Source organism: Diabrotica virgifera, chromosome 6 (genome assembly GCF_917563875.1).
Source record: "Diabrotica virgifera virgifera chromosome 6, PGI_DIABVI_V3a".
NCBI lineage: Eukaryota > Metazoa > Arthropoda > Insecta > Coleoptera > Chrysomelidae > Diabrotica > Diabrotica virgifera.
In genome coordinates this window covers 41,192,176-41,209,525 of record NC_065448.1, presented here as the reverse complement: position 1 = coordinate 41,209,525, position 17,350 = coordinate 41,192,176, and the positions used below count along the sequence as shown (strand labels likewise).

The window sequence follows — 17,350 nt, the reverse complement described above, 5'->3', positions numbered from 1 at the left end:
TCATTTTATTTTCGGAGTGAAATTCCAACATTGAAAAAAATTTCTCAAGAGCTCAAAAACGATGACCGTTTGCCAAAGATATCTCGTAGAATATTAATCAGGACTATGCGCAAAATGAACTTTCGATATGTGAAACGCAACAGAAAAAGCATGCTATTGGAAAAAAATGAAATTATTGTGTGGAAAGAAAATATTTAGACAAAATACGCAACACCGGACGGAAAGTGTACTATATGGATGAAACCTGGATTAACGAAGGTCATACAGTTAAAAAAGTTTGGCAAGATTTAAATATCAAAAGTAAACGCGAAGCATTTATAGAAGGCTGGTCTACAGGATTGAAAACTCCATCAGGAAAGGGACGGCGTTTAATTATTACCCATATAGGAAGTGATACAGGATTTCTTGATGATGGTTTGCTTCTATTTGAGTCCAGAAAAACAGGAGGAGATTATCATGAAGAAATGACTTCCGAAGTATTTGAGCAATGGTTTAAGAGAATCTTACCAAAATTAGAACCTGGCTCTGTGGTTGTTATGGACAATGCGCCATATCATAGCCGCAGACTAGAACAATTACCGACGACGGCATGGCGGAAAGGGAGAATCCAAGAATGGCTTACTCCAGCTATCCAGCTACTTGACATTGCACGATTAAGGAAAATGGAATATCTGAAATACGCTGTGGATGAAACTGCAAAAGATTATGGTGTCAAAGTTCTACGTCTACCACCTTATCATTGCGAACTTAATCCCATTGAACTTATCTGGGCGCAAGTGAAAGGAGAAGTAGCACGCAATAACAAAACGTACAAATTAAACGAAGTTAAGGAACTTCTGACACAAGCCATCCTCCATGTAACTCCTGAAAAATGGGCTAAATGTATAGGTCACATAGTTAAAGAAGAACATCGTATGTGGGAACTTGACATTCATATGGAAGTTTTAATAGAACCAATTATAATTACACCAGGTGAAGATGACAGCGATAGCAGCACTGCATCTTCAGATTTAGATAGCAATTAATATTTTCTAATAGTTTAGTAAGTTTATAGTGTTTAGGGTTTGTGTTAAAATAATTAGAATAGTATAATGTTTTGTTATATTAGAAATTATATTTATTTTGATTTATATAATTTTATTTTGATTTGTTTTATATTGTTTTGAAGTTTTTAAATTAAGTTTTTTATTCATTTTATTTAATGGGGCAATATGGCTCTTGGCGAACACCCATTTAAAAAAAGTAACGCGCCATAAGACATACCTCTTGGGTGGTGTGGAGATTGTCTTAAATATTTTTTTTGATTAATTGTTCAACTATTTAAGTAGGGGTCACGTCAATATACGTTTTAGCGTAACATTCTGTATTTTTAATGGAATGTAGAAAATAAACCACAAAATATATATTCATATATTTAATTTACTGACATATGTTTCGATATGCAGTATATTTACTTTTCTATAACTTTTAGCTTGTGGTATTCTGCATTTTTATGAAGACTGTTGGAAATAAGCCACAATATATTAATTTATTTACATGTTTAATTTACTGACGTTTCGATCTCTAGTCCAGAGAATGCTTTCAAAGTTAGAAAAAAAAAATAGAAAATAAATAACATAAGATTATATAAATATATAATAAACAAATAATATAAATATAACTATTATTTATATCTTTGAAAACGGTTTTTGGATATGGAGATCGAAACGCCAGTAAAATCCTCTAAATAAAAATATATTGTGACCAATTTTAACAAATAATATTTAAAAATATAATATAACTAACGTTGAAATAAAAGTGAGTGTACGCCACTGGATCTTCATGCGTCTTTCCGCGCTTCCCCACCTTTAAAGGATTATGTCACTTTCCCCATATTCGTAACTTAAGCATACCAATATTTTGGAAACCATAGAATTTAGATTGTGTCAAATTTAGCGTTCTTCAGTAAATATACCCTGAATTTTTAAAATTGTCTGTTCTGTTGCATTAAATGATTCCATAAACTAAAAAATATATATTCTAGTTTTTATTTTAGGGATTTTTGAGGGGGAGAACACATCGGAAGCTATGAAAACCATACCTGTAGGATCATATAATAAAGAACAACGCATGGACCGACTTGTTAAAGAAAAACCTTCCAAGTGTGAAATTTGTTTTAAGCAGTTTACTCAAGCACACGTTTTGAAAAGACATTTGATGACTCACACTGGGGAAAAACCTTACAAGTGTGAAATTTGTTTTAAGCAATTTACTGATGCAAGTACTTTAAAAAGACATTCAGTGGTGCACACTGGAGAAAAACGTTATAAGTGCGAAATTTGTTTTAAACTATTTTCCCAAACAGGTAGTTTAATACAGCATATGAGATCGCATACTGGAGAAAAACGGTACAAGTGCGAAATTTGTTGTAAACCGTTTTCTCGGACACATCGTTTGAAAGAACATAATAAAACTCACACAGGAGAAAAACCTTATAAGTGTGAAATTTGTTCTAAGCAATTTACTGAAGCGAGTAATTTAAAAAGACATTTGAGAGTGCACACTGAAGAAAAACCCTACAACTGTGAAATTTGTTCTAAGCAGTTTAGTGAAGCAACTAATTTAAAAAGACATTTGAGAGTGCACACTGGAGAAAAACCTCACAAGTGTGAAATTTGTTTTAAGCAATTTACTGATGCAAGTACTTTAAAAAGACATTCAGTGGTGCACACTGGAGAAAAACGTTATAAGTGCGAAATTTGTTTTAAACTATTTTCCCAAACATCTAATTTCAAAAAGCATATGAGATCGCACACTGATCAAAAGTCTTAACGGGTGGACAATGTGACAATTCATTTCTTGGCTGAAATTGTTTGTTCTTTCTGAAAAATTATGTTTGCTCTTTATGAAAAAGTGCCGCGAAAAATAAATAAAATTCATACAATGTACATATTAAAAAAACAATAAATTAATTTAAACGATACACGTATTTCAATATTTTCCTTAAGAGGCCACATCAGCACGTCATCAATATTACTTCGGGGGATAGCAGAACACCTTTTTTTTATGAAACGTTGGCAACCGTGCGTTGCCTTTATATTTGACACTGATTCAATGATTCAATGTAAATTCTGATTCGCTCAATGCAATTACCAAAATTCAATCATGTAACATATCAGCTTCAGCAGATATATGGGCCCTAAGAACAAAGAAACTTATATCGTCAGCCAATGAGAATGACACCCAAATGATCTTTTCCTGGATACTTGGACACTCTAATATAATACTTTAATTTTGGTAACACTAAGGCTGACATACTGGCCAAAATAGGAAGAGATCTGAATGTACCAATGGAAGTATACCTGGATTCCCAGGAGGCCCTATCAGTCATTGGAGGAAAAATTACAAAAGAATACAAAGAAAAATGGAAATTATTAGTCCAGAAGATTCGTAATACAAAATAATTCAGGCAATTTATTAAATTCTGGTGATTTGGGTGGCCACGCTACTGGTCCATTGAAAAATGAAAATATCTCGAAAACTAATAAATTTAGACATAGGGAATGTTATCTAAAAATTAAAGTACTGTAATGGTACTTTTCAATAGTGATATAAAATACAGGGTGTTTCATTTAAAATTACTGAGAAAATAATGTACTTGCGTTTTGACTCACCCTGTATTTGATATAAAGAAAATTAGCAATATCGACCATTCTTAAAAATTTTGACAATACGTTAAAAAATATGGCATTAATAAACCAATGTTGTTTTGCTTATTTTTATTTATACAGGGAGTTGAACTTGTTACGATTTTCATATAAAATTGGTTATAACTTTGTAAATACCCTGTATAACATAACAAACCTTTATATTTTTGTGATGGAGAAGTTAACAGCATTTCGAATTTAAAATAAAATATAGGGTGTTCCATTTAAAAAAACATAAGTTTGGTCTGCCACTGTGTTATCGAACACCCTGTAACATTCTAACTAATTTTGTAATGTGAAGCTCAAAGGTGGCTAAAATTTTTGTTATTAACTTTTATTGCTATCTATTACTATAGCGGATCTATTGAGCTCTACCCTACTAATCAATCACCCTGTATATGCTAAACGGTGACCTATATGGAATTCGAATCGAGTTGGGGGCACTTTTCATCATCTTACCCGGCTAGGCCCTTTTTCCTTACTTAAAAAAATATGTACCTAATTTAGTTTTTATTTTAGGTGTTTTTGAGGTGGAGAATAGATCGGAAATGATGAAAACAATACCTGTAGGTTCATTTGATAAAGAACAACGCATCGACCGACCTCTTAAAGAAAAATCATTGAAATGTGAAATTTGTTTCAAACAACTTGCCCATTTAAGTTCATTAAAAGGACACATGAGAGTCCGGAGAAAAACCTTCCGAGTGTGAAATTTGTTTTAAGCAGTTTACTGAAGCAAGTAGTTTAAAAAAACATTTGAGACTGCACACTGGTGAAAAACCTTACAAGTGCGAAATTTGTTTTAAACGATTTTCTCGGGCAGATCGTTTCACAGAACATACAAGAACTCACATGGAAGTGACACCTTGCAAGTGCGAAATTTGTTCTAGGCAGTTTACTGCTGCAAGTACAGTCGAACCCGCTTATTAGAATCCCTGTTATAGGAATATCCCGGTTTATGGAATATAAATTCGAGTTCCCGAAACGTTTCCATTTACTCCTTAATAAATTTATCCTTTTATTGGAATAGGTTCTAATTAGATAATACCGCTTATTAGCATATTTTGCAGGTCAACGACTATTTTTTTTTTACAATTTTACTAAAAATTTAAATTATGTTTGGTTATTATGGTCAGTCGTCAAGGATTATGGATTAGATATTATTAGAGTAATAAATATTTATTACTTTGTTACGAGTACCAATTCGATTTTTAGCCGACAAATGCATGGGTCATAAAGTAATTTTTATTTGTCTACACAAAGGCACTGTTGCCTGCTATAAAATTGTTAGAAGCAGTTTATTTAGAATTCACCCAGAGAGGCTTATGGCTTTGTTAAATTCAATTCATCCATTTCTTGCCGCCAATAAAAGTTCCATTCAACCAATGGATTAAGGATGACCGCACGGATTAACAACAAAAAGCTATAATTACCGATAATTTCTCAAGGAAAAATAAGTAATTTTGTTATATGCATTTTAATAAGAAAATATTTACATATCTACATATTGCATACATTTTATATTAATTACCTACTGCTACTGTATTCATTCACATATATAATGTAATGTAATTTGGTATTTAACACATACATAGATAAGTAGTAGTTACACTACTGTATTATTGACGTAAAAAGACCTAAAACCATTTACATATACTGATTATGTAGGTGTACATATATGATATACATATTGGCATAGTATGTAAAACTACACATTGGCATAGTATGTAAATAATATTATTACGTATATTCGGTACACTTATTTCGACTAGCCACCAATGATCGGTTATTAGAATATCCCGGTTATAAGAATATTTTTGCCTGGTACAAAGGCTATTCCAATAAGCGGGTTCGACTGTAATTTAAAAAGACATTTGATGTTGCACACTGGAGAAAAACCATACAAGTGTGAAATTTGTTTCAAGCAGTTTTCTCAAAAAGATAATTTGAAACATCATTTGAGAGTGCACACTGGAGAAAAACCCTACAAGTGTGAAATTTGTTTTAGGCAATTTACTGAAGCAGGTAGTTTAAAAAAACATTTGAGAGTGCACACTGGAGAAAAATCTTCTAAGTGTGAAATTTGTTTTAAGCAATTTATTCAAGCAAGTGATTTGAAAAAACATTTGAGAGTGCACACTGGAGAAAAACCTTATAAGTGTGAAATTTGTTTTAAGCAGTTTACTGAAGCAGGTAATTTAAAAAGACATTTGAGAGCGCACACTGGAGAAAAACGGTATAAGTGTGAAATATGTTTTAAACAGTTTACTGATGCAACTTCTTTAAAACAACATTCGGTGGTGCACACTGGAGAAAAACGTTATAAGTGTGATATTTGTTTTAAACTATTCTCCCAAACAACTAATTTGAAAAGGAATATGAGATCGCACACTGATCAAAAGTCTTAACCCATATAGCACACAACGTCCGATGTACGTCCGTATAACGTACATTTAAAGTCCAAACGTCCATGGACCAAAACTGTACGTACTATGTACGTACATTACGGGATGTCCATTGGACGTTTGATTTCAACGTACATTGGACATCCATTTGTGGTCCATGGATATTTTACACAAAACGCGACTATTATATTAAGTCCCAATACAAACTAATAAATGACAAATGAGAATCTTCTTGACAACGTTGTCGCTCTTCGCGCTATCGGTCGTGAAAGGTAGTTTAGGCAGGTACTTTTAGGGGATTATCTCTGTTAATTGTTGTGGAATACTGAAGGAGGGTTTATTTATGATAATTCACAGAATGGCAAACCAGCTTGTAATATACAACAACCGTACTGACTCTAAAAATAGTTTGGAACAGAAACAGAACAGAGATTAAACCTCTTTTAATGTGCATGCTTCCTAGGGCGTCATTATCTGAATCTCGTCTTTATGAAAATACATCCTGTGATATATTTGTGTTTTCTGTTTATCGTGCAAGTGCAGTCGTGCATTAATGAAGTTCCTAATTCCTATAATAAAGTATATATTATAATGAAGTTATAGTAAAGAGAAATAAAAAAGGTCTTTTGTGTAATATTTTTAAGTATAAGTTTAGTATTATAAGGAACTATTTCCTATAAAGGCTTTTTGCTATGTATTCACAAAATTATGGATACTAGATTGCTTTCTGAAAAGTGCCCTACAAATGTCCATAAGACGTACATTGAATGTACATAAGGTGTACACTGAAAGCTCCAATACAACGTACAATGTACGTTTGTAGCGAACGTTCTATGGACGTCCAATTTTGTGAACTCTGGACATTCGTTGGACGTCCATCGGATGTCCATTGTACCTTAGCGGGACGTCCATTGGACGTTCCAATGTACACAGATGTACGTCCATTGGATGTCCATAAAACGTACTTGTGCTATCTGGGAATGGGTGTACATGGACAGTAGGACTTTTCAACGCTTCTCATTTGTTTTGAGCTTCTGTCATGTGTCGTATATTAATATTATACACGGATTATACAACATATGACAGAAGCTCGAAACAAATATGAGAATTGCTCAAAAGCCCTACGTGACAAATATCGATCCTTGGCTGAAATTGATTGTTTTTCCTGAAAAATTATGTTTGCTCTATCAAAAAGTGCCGCAAAAAATAAATAGAATTCATAAAATGTCTTAGAAAAACAATAAATTCATGTAAACGATAAACGTATTTCAATATTTTCCTTAAAACTTATGTATAAAAACCTGTGAATTATTAAAATACTCAAGAGATCATTATATTAATAAAAAATCAATACCATTGTCCTTGACTAGACGCCAAATAGAGTTCACCGTGGCTTTTTCATTTCTGATGGGCAAACTTAGGGGTGTTCATTTCAAATATACCTACATCGATGTATTTTGCGATGCATCAATCGAAAAGATGTTTCTCGATACATCAAATTAATACATCGATATTTTCGATGCATCGATAAAACATCAAATGCGCATGCGTGTATCAATTATCATGTGACAAGCACATGCGCAGACGCCATGTTGAATCAAAACGGGTGTGAAGTTGGAAAAATAAGAGGAGCGGTGGGAGTTAATGCCATTATCCCCAATGGATAAGACAGGAGAAAAAAAAAAAGAAGACTAAAACAACTTTGCGCTTGAGTTAAAGCAGAATGAAACAGAGGATTGGTTGGAACAGATAACTTGAATTTGACTAGTTTATTCGATGCATCATCAATATATCATAAATATTCACTGTATCCGATGTATCGGATTGATTCGAGGCATCGAATGGTAAATATCGATGTTTTTCGATACATCGATGGCATCGATGTATATTCAGCATCCCTAGGCAAACTGAACGGCTTCTTACGCGAGCGGCAGCAACTCCTAAAATTACGTTATACCGACCACCAAAATCAAATTTAAGGTGAATTACCAATTTTGGTGATTCTTTATGTTTTCGAGGTCGCTGAATCTGAATATGAAGTTTATTTTTATCTACAATTGGTGGAATATATTTAAAAAATCACATTTTATGCAAAAATGCGAAAAATCAAGTTTGATGATTTTTCAACTTTACCTCGCTGTATCTTTGGTCGCTGTAAATATTTTCTCCTGAAAATTTCAACTTGTTATCTTTAAAGTATTTAGATAACAACGAGCTTTGTACAAAATGTTTATACAAATTAAAAGAGGAGTTGTTAATTTTCAAACATTTTGTCGTCAGTTCGTTAGTTTCATGTTTACTTAAAAAAGTTAAGTGACAAACTTTTTAACTTATAATTTTAAACAAGACAGCAATAAAACATGGTTCATGAAGAAGTTTTCTGAAAAATTTTATGTCAAAATATGCAATAGGAAAAAAGTTATGTGACTTTATACACGAGCGGCACACCACAAAAAACGCTTTTCTCGAGATACTGTGTGGTGTGATGACTACGGTGTGGTAAAATCGCAATTTTACCCTAAAAATAAAAAAAATGAAATCACATTTTAGTATTTTTTTTCTGCAATTTTTACACTATATATTTCTTACCTTTCTGAAGACAATGGTACCTGTTTCAATCTTTCCGTCTCATTATTATAAAAGTTATGAATTGTTTAAAGTGAAAGGTGCAGATTCCTGAATTTCAAAAATTTGAGTAGTCAATAAACACTCAACAATACACGAGTAGTCAATAAATTTTTTTATGTTTATTGTTTAAATAAAAAAAAACGATTTTAATGGAAAATGCTTAAATTCTTTTGTTTTTATAATGAGGAAACTTAAATTTTTTACAAATTGTAGCTAATTATATGAACTATACATAATTTCACTTTTTTACGTTGATTTTTTACGTTATGTTTCATAAATGAGGCCATGAGAGCCAGAGTGGCCTAACTGATTTTAACATTATTTTACATAATCAAAGATATCATATTTTGCTGCATATAAGCAGAGTTAGAATTAGAAATATGCTTTATTGTCATGAAAAATTTTACAATTTTATCGACAAGGCTTATGAAAAGTTACAAAACAAAGCAATAACAATACAATTTTACTAAAATTATATAAATCGTCAATATAACACAAAAAAACAATAATAATGAAGTAAACAGAAACAATCAATTGCAAAATTTAAAATTTTAAATAAATTGTAAATTGCATAGTCTACCTTAGTAACTAATCAGTTTAAAAGTTAGGCTGCTGCATATGACACCCAAATATAGATAAAAATATATACTACTCGTACAAAGGGTACTTACAGTAATCTCTTAGTTATTGATTAAGAAATTCTTCTACTGAATAATATGGTCTTTCATATAGGTAGGCTTTTGTCATTTTACAGAATTTGGAGAAAGATGATGCAGATTTAAGTTGTAGAGGGAGATGGTTGTACAGTTTTTATATATATATATATATATATATATATATATATATATATATATATATATATATATATATATATATATATATATATATATATATATATATATATATATATATATATATATATATAATATCGGTTTACAACGTTCTTCGACGTCTTCCGATTTCCAATCTCCATCTCGTTCTGTCATTCCATAGATCGTCCTCGAGTTCTCTGTCCCTGATTTCTCTATCAACTCCTTCTCTCCAACTTCTTCTAGGTCTTCCTGGTCTGCGCCTTCCTCTTGGTTGCCATTCGAGGATTTCTCTTGGTATTCTATTCTCCGGCATTCTCCTTACGTGTCCGTACCAGCTGAGTTGTTTCGTCCTGATGTCGTCAACAATAGTATGTGTAACCCCCATGATTTCTCGGACTCTCTCGTTTGTTATTCTGTCGCGTCTAGATATTCCCGCTGAACGGCGCCAGAAGTCCATTTCTGTTGCTCTAAGCATTTTCTCTGTTCTGTCTTTTATGGGCCACACTTCGCATCCATATGTTGTGATGCTTTTTATTATAGTGTTATATATTCTTTTTTTATTCTCCTTAGAAATATTTTTATCCCACAGTACGCTGTTTAGTAAGGATATGCCTTTCCTACCCTGTATATTTCGTTCCTTAATAGCTGCATCTAATTTTCCGTCTTGAGTGATCTTTACTCCCAGGTATTTGTAGTCTTCACATAATTTTATTTCTTGATTTTCCTCTACTCGGAGGCTATGTTGGTCTCCTCCGATACTCATGTATTCAGTTTTTTCCATATTCACTTCTAGGCCCCACTCTGTAAACTCTTCTAATAGTACAGTTCTGTACAGTTTTTTTGCGGAATATAATATAGATTTCTTTACTAACTCGGAGGTTGGGGTCGGTAAATAGACGTCAGAGGTAGAATTTCTCGTGAAATAGTCATGATTCGGTCTTGCTGAAAAGACATGTAGATGTTTACGAATTAAACAAACAGTTTCTAAAATATATAAACAGCGCCGGCGCTAGGGTATAAGGCGCCCGTCTGCATAACTACATAGCTAAGGCGCCCTTCGGTTTAATTAAGTACCTATATTGAGATATTTTATCTTCTGGCAATAGTTCAAAATGTAATTAAGACGTAAATATCTTAAATAAATTATTTTCCTTATTTAAAATTTTACAAAATTATCCATAGGATTTTGAAAATGAGTGTTCGCCACTCATTACGCTTACTGGAGCCGTGAATAAAATTCTATTGTATTGCAAAATTTGAAAAAGATAATTGATTTGAGATTATAACTTTTAAAATTGTTAATGGATTTAATGGTATGGTCGTATTTGTATTTGTACTAAAAGTATCTGTACCTATATTAATATTTCCTCGAAAAAATCTATGGAGTTAACAACACCTTTGTTATCACCGTGTGTCAAACTTATTTGTAAATTGTCAATGTTTTCTAACATATTTGTTATTTATCTCAAACATATTGTAATTAAACCAGATTGTATAAGCTACGTATTAAACTGATTTTCTAATAACTCGTTCGTTTAATGAGCATACATGAGTATCTATAAGGGTATAAAAAACAAAAAACTAGTGTATAAAAACCCTCTTTTCGGCCGTTTTAGATTTGTTAGGAATTACATCTTATATTGTATATGATTTAGGTTTGTGTGTAGCGTTTGGTAGTGTGTACAGTGTATAGTGTCTAGCGCGCAGTGTTAGGGTCGCGCAGGCGTAACAAGGAGTAGTATGAGGAACTTGAAGAGAAGAACATAGCAAGCAATGGAGAAGCGTCGTGTAACAATGTAGCGTAGTTAGATAGGGAAGTTAGATATGTAGTTTGTAGGCAATAAAGTAAGTTGTAACTAAAGCCGTTGATTAATTCGATCCACCATCCTCCTCTTAACATGGTAGCAGAGGTTTGGTTTGAAGAAAAAGGAAGATATTGCAGTTTATAACAAAAAGCCGGTAGATAAGTGTTTTCCCGCTAAAAGTTTTTACAGTGTTTGAAGATAGCCAAGTGATTGAAAATGGCGTGTAGCAGTAATAGTGATTTTAAAATACCAGTGTTCGATGGTGAAAATTACAAAATGTGGAAGAAACGTATGATATTATTTTTGAAGATGAAAAAATGTGATGAGGTTGTAACGAGGACAAAATTAGCGGCAGGCGATGTAGATTATGAAGAACACGACTTGAGAGCAATGAATTATATCTGTGGTGCAATTTCTGATAGACAAATGGAATATATTGATGATAAAACTTCGGCTTATGAAATGATTAAAAAGTTTGATAACTTGTACTTGAAGGAGTCGACGGCTTTGCAGATAGTTTGCAGAAATCAGTTAGAAAGATTGAAATTGAAAAATTATGCAGATAGTGCGTCGTTTTTAAGTGATTTTGAAAAATCAGTGAACGAGTTGAAAGGTGCTGGAGCAACCGTAAGTGAACAGGAAAAATTGAACTATTTGTTAAATACTCTGCCGGAAAGTTATAGTTATATTGGAGACTTAATAGATACGCTAAAAAAAGAAGAGCAGACTGCAGACTACGTAATAAATAAGATTAAGATGGCCGAATTGAAAAATCAAAGAGAAGATAGTTTTGGAAGAAAATCGAGTACGTTTATGGTGAACAAAAGTCAGCAAGAACGATCATGTTTCGGGTGTGGTAGAATTGGACACGTAAAAAAGAATTGCAGATTTGAACAATATGGCGGACAAACGACAAACAGCAGAAATGGAACCTCGTGGACACGTGGAGGTCGACAAGAAGCAGGAAGAGGATATTACGTCAGGGGGCGCGGCTACTCACGAGGCCAGCGCACAAGCACAGGACAGCGTGGTGAGTGTGTAGGCAACACACAAAATTACAACCGACAAGGACAGAAGAATGAAGTTGACAAGAACAGCGCTTGGTTGACAAGTATAGCACATGATGCGCCGTCTGTTGCGCACAACACAGAAATTGTAAGTACAGCTGATTGTAATGAAATTAAATGGATTTTAGATTCTGGGTGTACAGATCACATTATTATGGTAGGGGAGCAAAGTATGCTAAATGTGCAGTCACTCGAGCGCTTTGGGGACCTATTGGGTTGTAAACAGTTGGTCCTAAAACCAAAAAAAGTTAAGTAAAATTTTCCATTTTAGTGGGCGCTTGCCATTTTTTAATTTAATTTTCCATTTCCAACAATCGTTTTTTCCGATTATAACGCCATCTATCCATTATTCGAAAAAATGTTTCGAATAAAAGTTACTTATTTTTACGTAAGGAATCCAAATCTGCAATAAAAAATGAGGGCTCCTATTTAAGATTTTAAAGTAACCCCCCACCCCACATCCATGGGGGGTCGTGTTTAGTACCATTCGATAGATTTTTCAAAAATACTGAATAAGTGTATTTTACAGTTTTTCGATCTGATGTTCATTTCGCGAAATATCGCGGGATTCGTATTTAAAATATTAAATTTACCCCCCACCCCTCTCGTTAAGAAGTCGTGTTTGGTATCATTCGATAGATTTTTAAAAAATATTGGGCACATATTTTTTAGTTTTTCGATCTATCATTCATTTCGCGAAATATTCGCTTTTTTCTTGTGAAATTTTGGGACTCACCCATTTCCTTACGCCCGGCTCAAATCGTCAGATTTTTGAAATATACACTCTTTTGCATGTACTTAACTTACCTTATCTTAATCTGACAATTTCGAGTTTTTTTAAGGATAGATTTTTTTTTTCGGGCCCCCCTTAACGAACTCCCCTGTGTTAAGAGCCAATATATGGTAGAGGTACATCTGCAGGGTACCAGGTTTCCCCCATATGCTAATCTGACGCGCTCGAGTAACTGCAAAAATCCCCGCTTGGGCTCCCCTACCATTAATGATGACAGGTATTTTGATAAATGTAAATTGCTTAAAGATCCAATCAATGTTTATTTAGGGGATAATAGAGTTGTAAAAGCTACTAAAATTGGTAATGTTTTAAGTTATTTTGATGTTTTTGGTAAAAAGAGTTTAGTAGATATGAAAAATGTATTTTATGTTAAAGATATGAAGTCAAATTTGATAAGTTATAGTAAAATAACTGAAAATAATAAGATTATTTCTCAAGGTAGTATGTCTAAAGTTTTTGATCAGTTTGATAATATGACAGCTATAGCAGTAAAACGTAATGGTTTGTATTTTATGAAAAGTAAATTGAAATCAGTTGAGTTATGTGTAAATATTGCAAATAGAAATATGAATAATATGAGTCAGAAGGAAAAATGGCATCGTTTATTAGGTCATGTAAATTTTAAATATTTGAATACTTTGTGTAAAGATGAATTATTGGATGGTATCCCAAATGAAGTAGAATCTGAATTTATGAAGTGTGCAACTTGTATTGAAAATAAAATGCACAATATTTCTTTTAAAAATAATAGAGAAAGGGCTAAAGATATTTTACAAATTATTAATACAGACGTTTGCGGTCCATTTCAGACAGAGGGTTTTAATGGTGAGAGATACTTTGTTTCTTTTATTGATGATTATAGTAAAATTGCCAAAATATATGTAATGAAATCAAAAGCAGAAGTATATGATTGTTTTATTGAATATACGAATGAATGTGAGAATTTAACTGGTAAGAAAATAAAGGTTTTACGATGTGATAATGGTAAAGAATATTTAAATGGAAGGATTTATGCATTTGCAAAGGAAAAAGGGATTAAGATTGATCATTGTCCTCCGTATGTACATCAACTAAATGGAACAGCTGAGCGATTTAACAGAACGATAATGGATATGTCACGTTGCTTATTGGCAGAAGCAAATATACACAAAAGATATTGGCCTGAAATAGTATGCGCAGCGGTTTATTTGAAAAACCGTACTTTATCAGACACTATTGAAAAGAAAACACCTTATGAGATATTTTTTGGAAAGAAACCGAATGTTTCTAATTTAAGATTATATGGTAGTAAAGTTTTTGTTAGGAAACCAGAAGAAAGGAGAAGTTCAAAATGGGATAAAAAAGCAGATATGGGAATTTTAATTGGTTATAGTAATGTTGGATATCGTGTACTTTTAAATGGTAGAGTCATTGTTGCTAGACATGTAGATATCGTAGAAGAAAATGTTAAATGTATAGGTTTGGATTTTGTTGAATCAGACAATGATAAAAATGATGAAAATGAATCAATAGATGAAACTTTTGACAATAGAAATGAAAATTTAAATGAAAGTATGGATGATACCAAAAATGAACATAATGAGTTACGTAAATCTCAAAGAGACAAAAATCCTCCAAAGAAATTTGATGATTATTATGTGTATAATAGTAGTATTTTTGTAAATATGTGTAGAACTGATATACCACATACATTTGAGGAGGCGATGAATTCTGATGAAAGTAAGTATTGGGAAAAGGCTATGGATAAGGAGATTGATAGTTTGAATAAAAATAAAACTTGGAAATTGGTCGAAAATGTTGAAAATAAAAAAGTTTTGGATGTTAAATGGGTATATACTAAAAAGTCTGATGATAATTATAAAGCTAGATTGGTTGTAAGAGGTTTTCAGCAAACAAATGGAATTGACGATATTTATTCACCTGTTGCTAAGATGCAGTCATTAAAAATTTTATTGACATATTGTTGTCAAATGGGCCTAGTAATTGAACAAATGGATGTTGAAACAGCTTTTTTAAATGGTAAAGTAATTTCTGAAGTTTATATTAAACAACCTGAAGGGTATGAAGATGGTTCAAATAAAGTTTGTAAATTGATTAAAGCTTTGTATGGTTTAAAAGAAAGTCCAAGGGCATGGTACGAGTGCCTAGATAGATTTTTAATAGATTTGGGTTTTAAAAGGAGCGAGATTGACCCTTGCTTATATGTTAATAAAAGTAAAAATGATATTGTTTATTTATTGATATATGTTGACGATTTATTGATTTGTAGTAAAAATTTGAATGAAATTAAAAAGATTAAAATTTTATTGTCAGATAAATTTAAGATGAAAGATCTTGGAAATATTAAAGAGTATTTGGGTATCACAGTTAATTATAACTATTGCAGTCAGGAAATGGAATTAAACCAAACTAAATATATTGAGTCATTAAGCAAACAGTACGATTTGGAAAATAGTAAATTATACAGTACTCCTATGGAAGTAAATTTAAAATTAGATAAAGCTGATGTTTGTGAAAGAAATATTAAATATAGAAATTTGATAGGTGCTTTATTGTATATAAGTTCGGCAACAAGGCCTGATATAAGTTTTTCTGTTAATTATTTGAGTAGATTTCAAAATTGCTATAATGAAACACATTTTAAATATGCTTTGCGGATTTTAAAATATTTATACTTAACTAAAGATTTAAAATTGTCTTATAAGAAAAATGAAAAAGTAAATATTGTTGATTGTTATGTAGATGCCGATTGGGCAGGTGATCATTTAGACAGAAAATCTACAACTGGGTATGTAATTAGATTATTTGGTAATGTAATTTATTGGAAATCAAGAAAGCAAAAGAGTGTAACAAAAGCTTCGACTTTTGCAGAGTATGTAGCATTGTCAGAAGCAGTGAGTTAATATTTGTAAAAGAGTTGTTAAGATTTTTTGATGTAAAACTAGAAAAACCGATTGATATATATGAAGATAATTCTGGGGCATTAAGTATTGCAAAATATGGAAATTTTACAAAGAATTCAAAGCATGTGGAAGTTCATTATCAATATGTTCATGAGTATGTTAAAGAAAATGTAATCAATGTAGTTAAGGTAGATTCAGATGATAATATAGCTGATATTTTTACAAAGTCCTTGTGCCGAGAAAAATTTGAAAGATTTCGAAATATGTTAGATTTGAAAGATTATTGATGTAAATACAATATAAATGTAAGGAGGCGTGTTAGGAATTACATCTTATATTGTATATGATTTAGGTTTGTGTGTAGCGTTTGGTAGTGTGTACAGTGTATAGTGTCTAGCGCGCAGTGTTAGGGTCGCGCAGGCGTAACAAGGAGTCGTATGAGGAACTTGAAGAGAAGAACATAGCAAGCAATGGAGAAGCGTCGTGTAACAATGTAGCGTAGTTAGATAGGGAAGTTAGATATGTAGTTTGTAGGCAATAAAGTAAGTTGTAACTAAAGCCGTTGATTAATTCGATCCACCATCCTCCTCTTAACAAGATTGTTCATCTGGTTGTTCATAAACAAATTGACGTTTCTATTTTAACTGTCGAACTTCTAATATATTTGAATTCTGGTTCTCCATATTATGTACCTACATTTTTACTTAATTGTTTTGCAACATCCAAAATTTTGTTATAACTTTTATCGTGTCGACATTCAGAAACATAATTCAAATTCTCGGTAGATTTCATAACTAACGAAATATTTATATTTTCCTCTTGAATAGGTTTACTATTGGATTAATTCTATTGAGTAGATCTTACCAAATTATTAAACTGCAAATAAATTTAATATCTTTAACTTTAAGACATATAATACTCTACTTTCTCAGCGCGTATCTAACGATTACTTTAGAGTTTTTGATATAACTTGTAATAAGAGATTTCAACGTTTTGGGAACGATGGAAAAAGTTATATATTTCTTGAACTTTTGCAAAAACTATGTGTGCAGTGTGCAGTACATGAAACAAAGTCCGAGGATTTTGTGTTACAATTAAATTTTGTAGCCCATTTTTCCTCCTCATATTCGCTCCAATCTCATATCTTTGACCACGCATACCGTCAATGGAAATATTCCATTTCTCCAATATTTCTGATATTTTTTCATATAAACCGCGGCCATTGAATCATCAATTTTAATAAATCCTATG

General features: G+C 32.1%; 1 protein-coding gene across 1 annotated transcript; it reads left to right on the top strand.

Moving 5' to 3' along the window:
- Window positions 1-233: 233 nt before the first annotated feature.
- On the top strand, window positions 234-1,025 carry LOC114333544 (uncharacterized). The gene has a single exon (XM_028283432.2). The coding sequence runs from the start codon at window positions 234-236 to the stop codon at window positions 1,023-1,025; it is 792 nt and encodes a 263-aa protein (XP_028139233.2).
- The last annotated feature ends 16,325 nt before the right edge of the window (window positions 1,026-17,350 follow it).

What these genes read in the sequence shown, in the direction of transcription:
- LOC114333544 (XM_028283432.2), top strand. Translation starts at nt 234, where the DNA reads ATGGATGAAACCTGGATTAACGAAGGTCATACAGTTAAAAAAGTTTGG.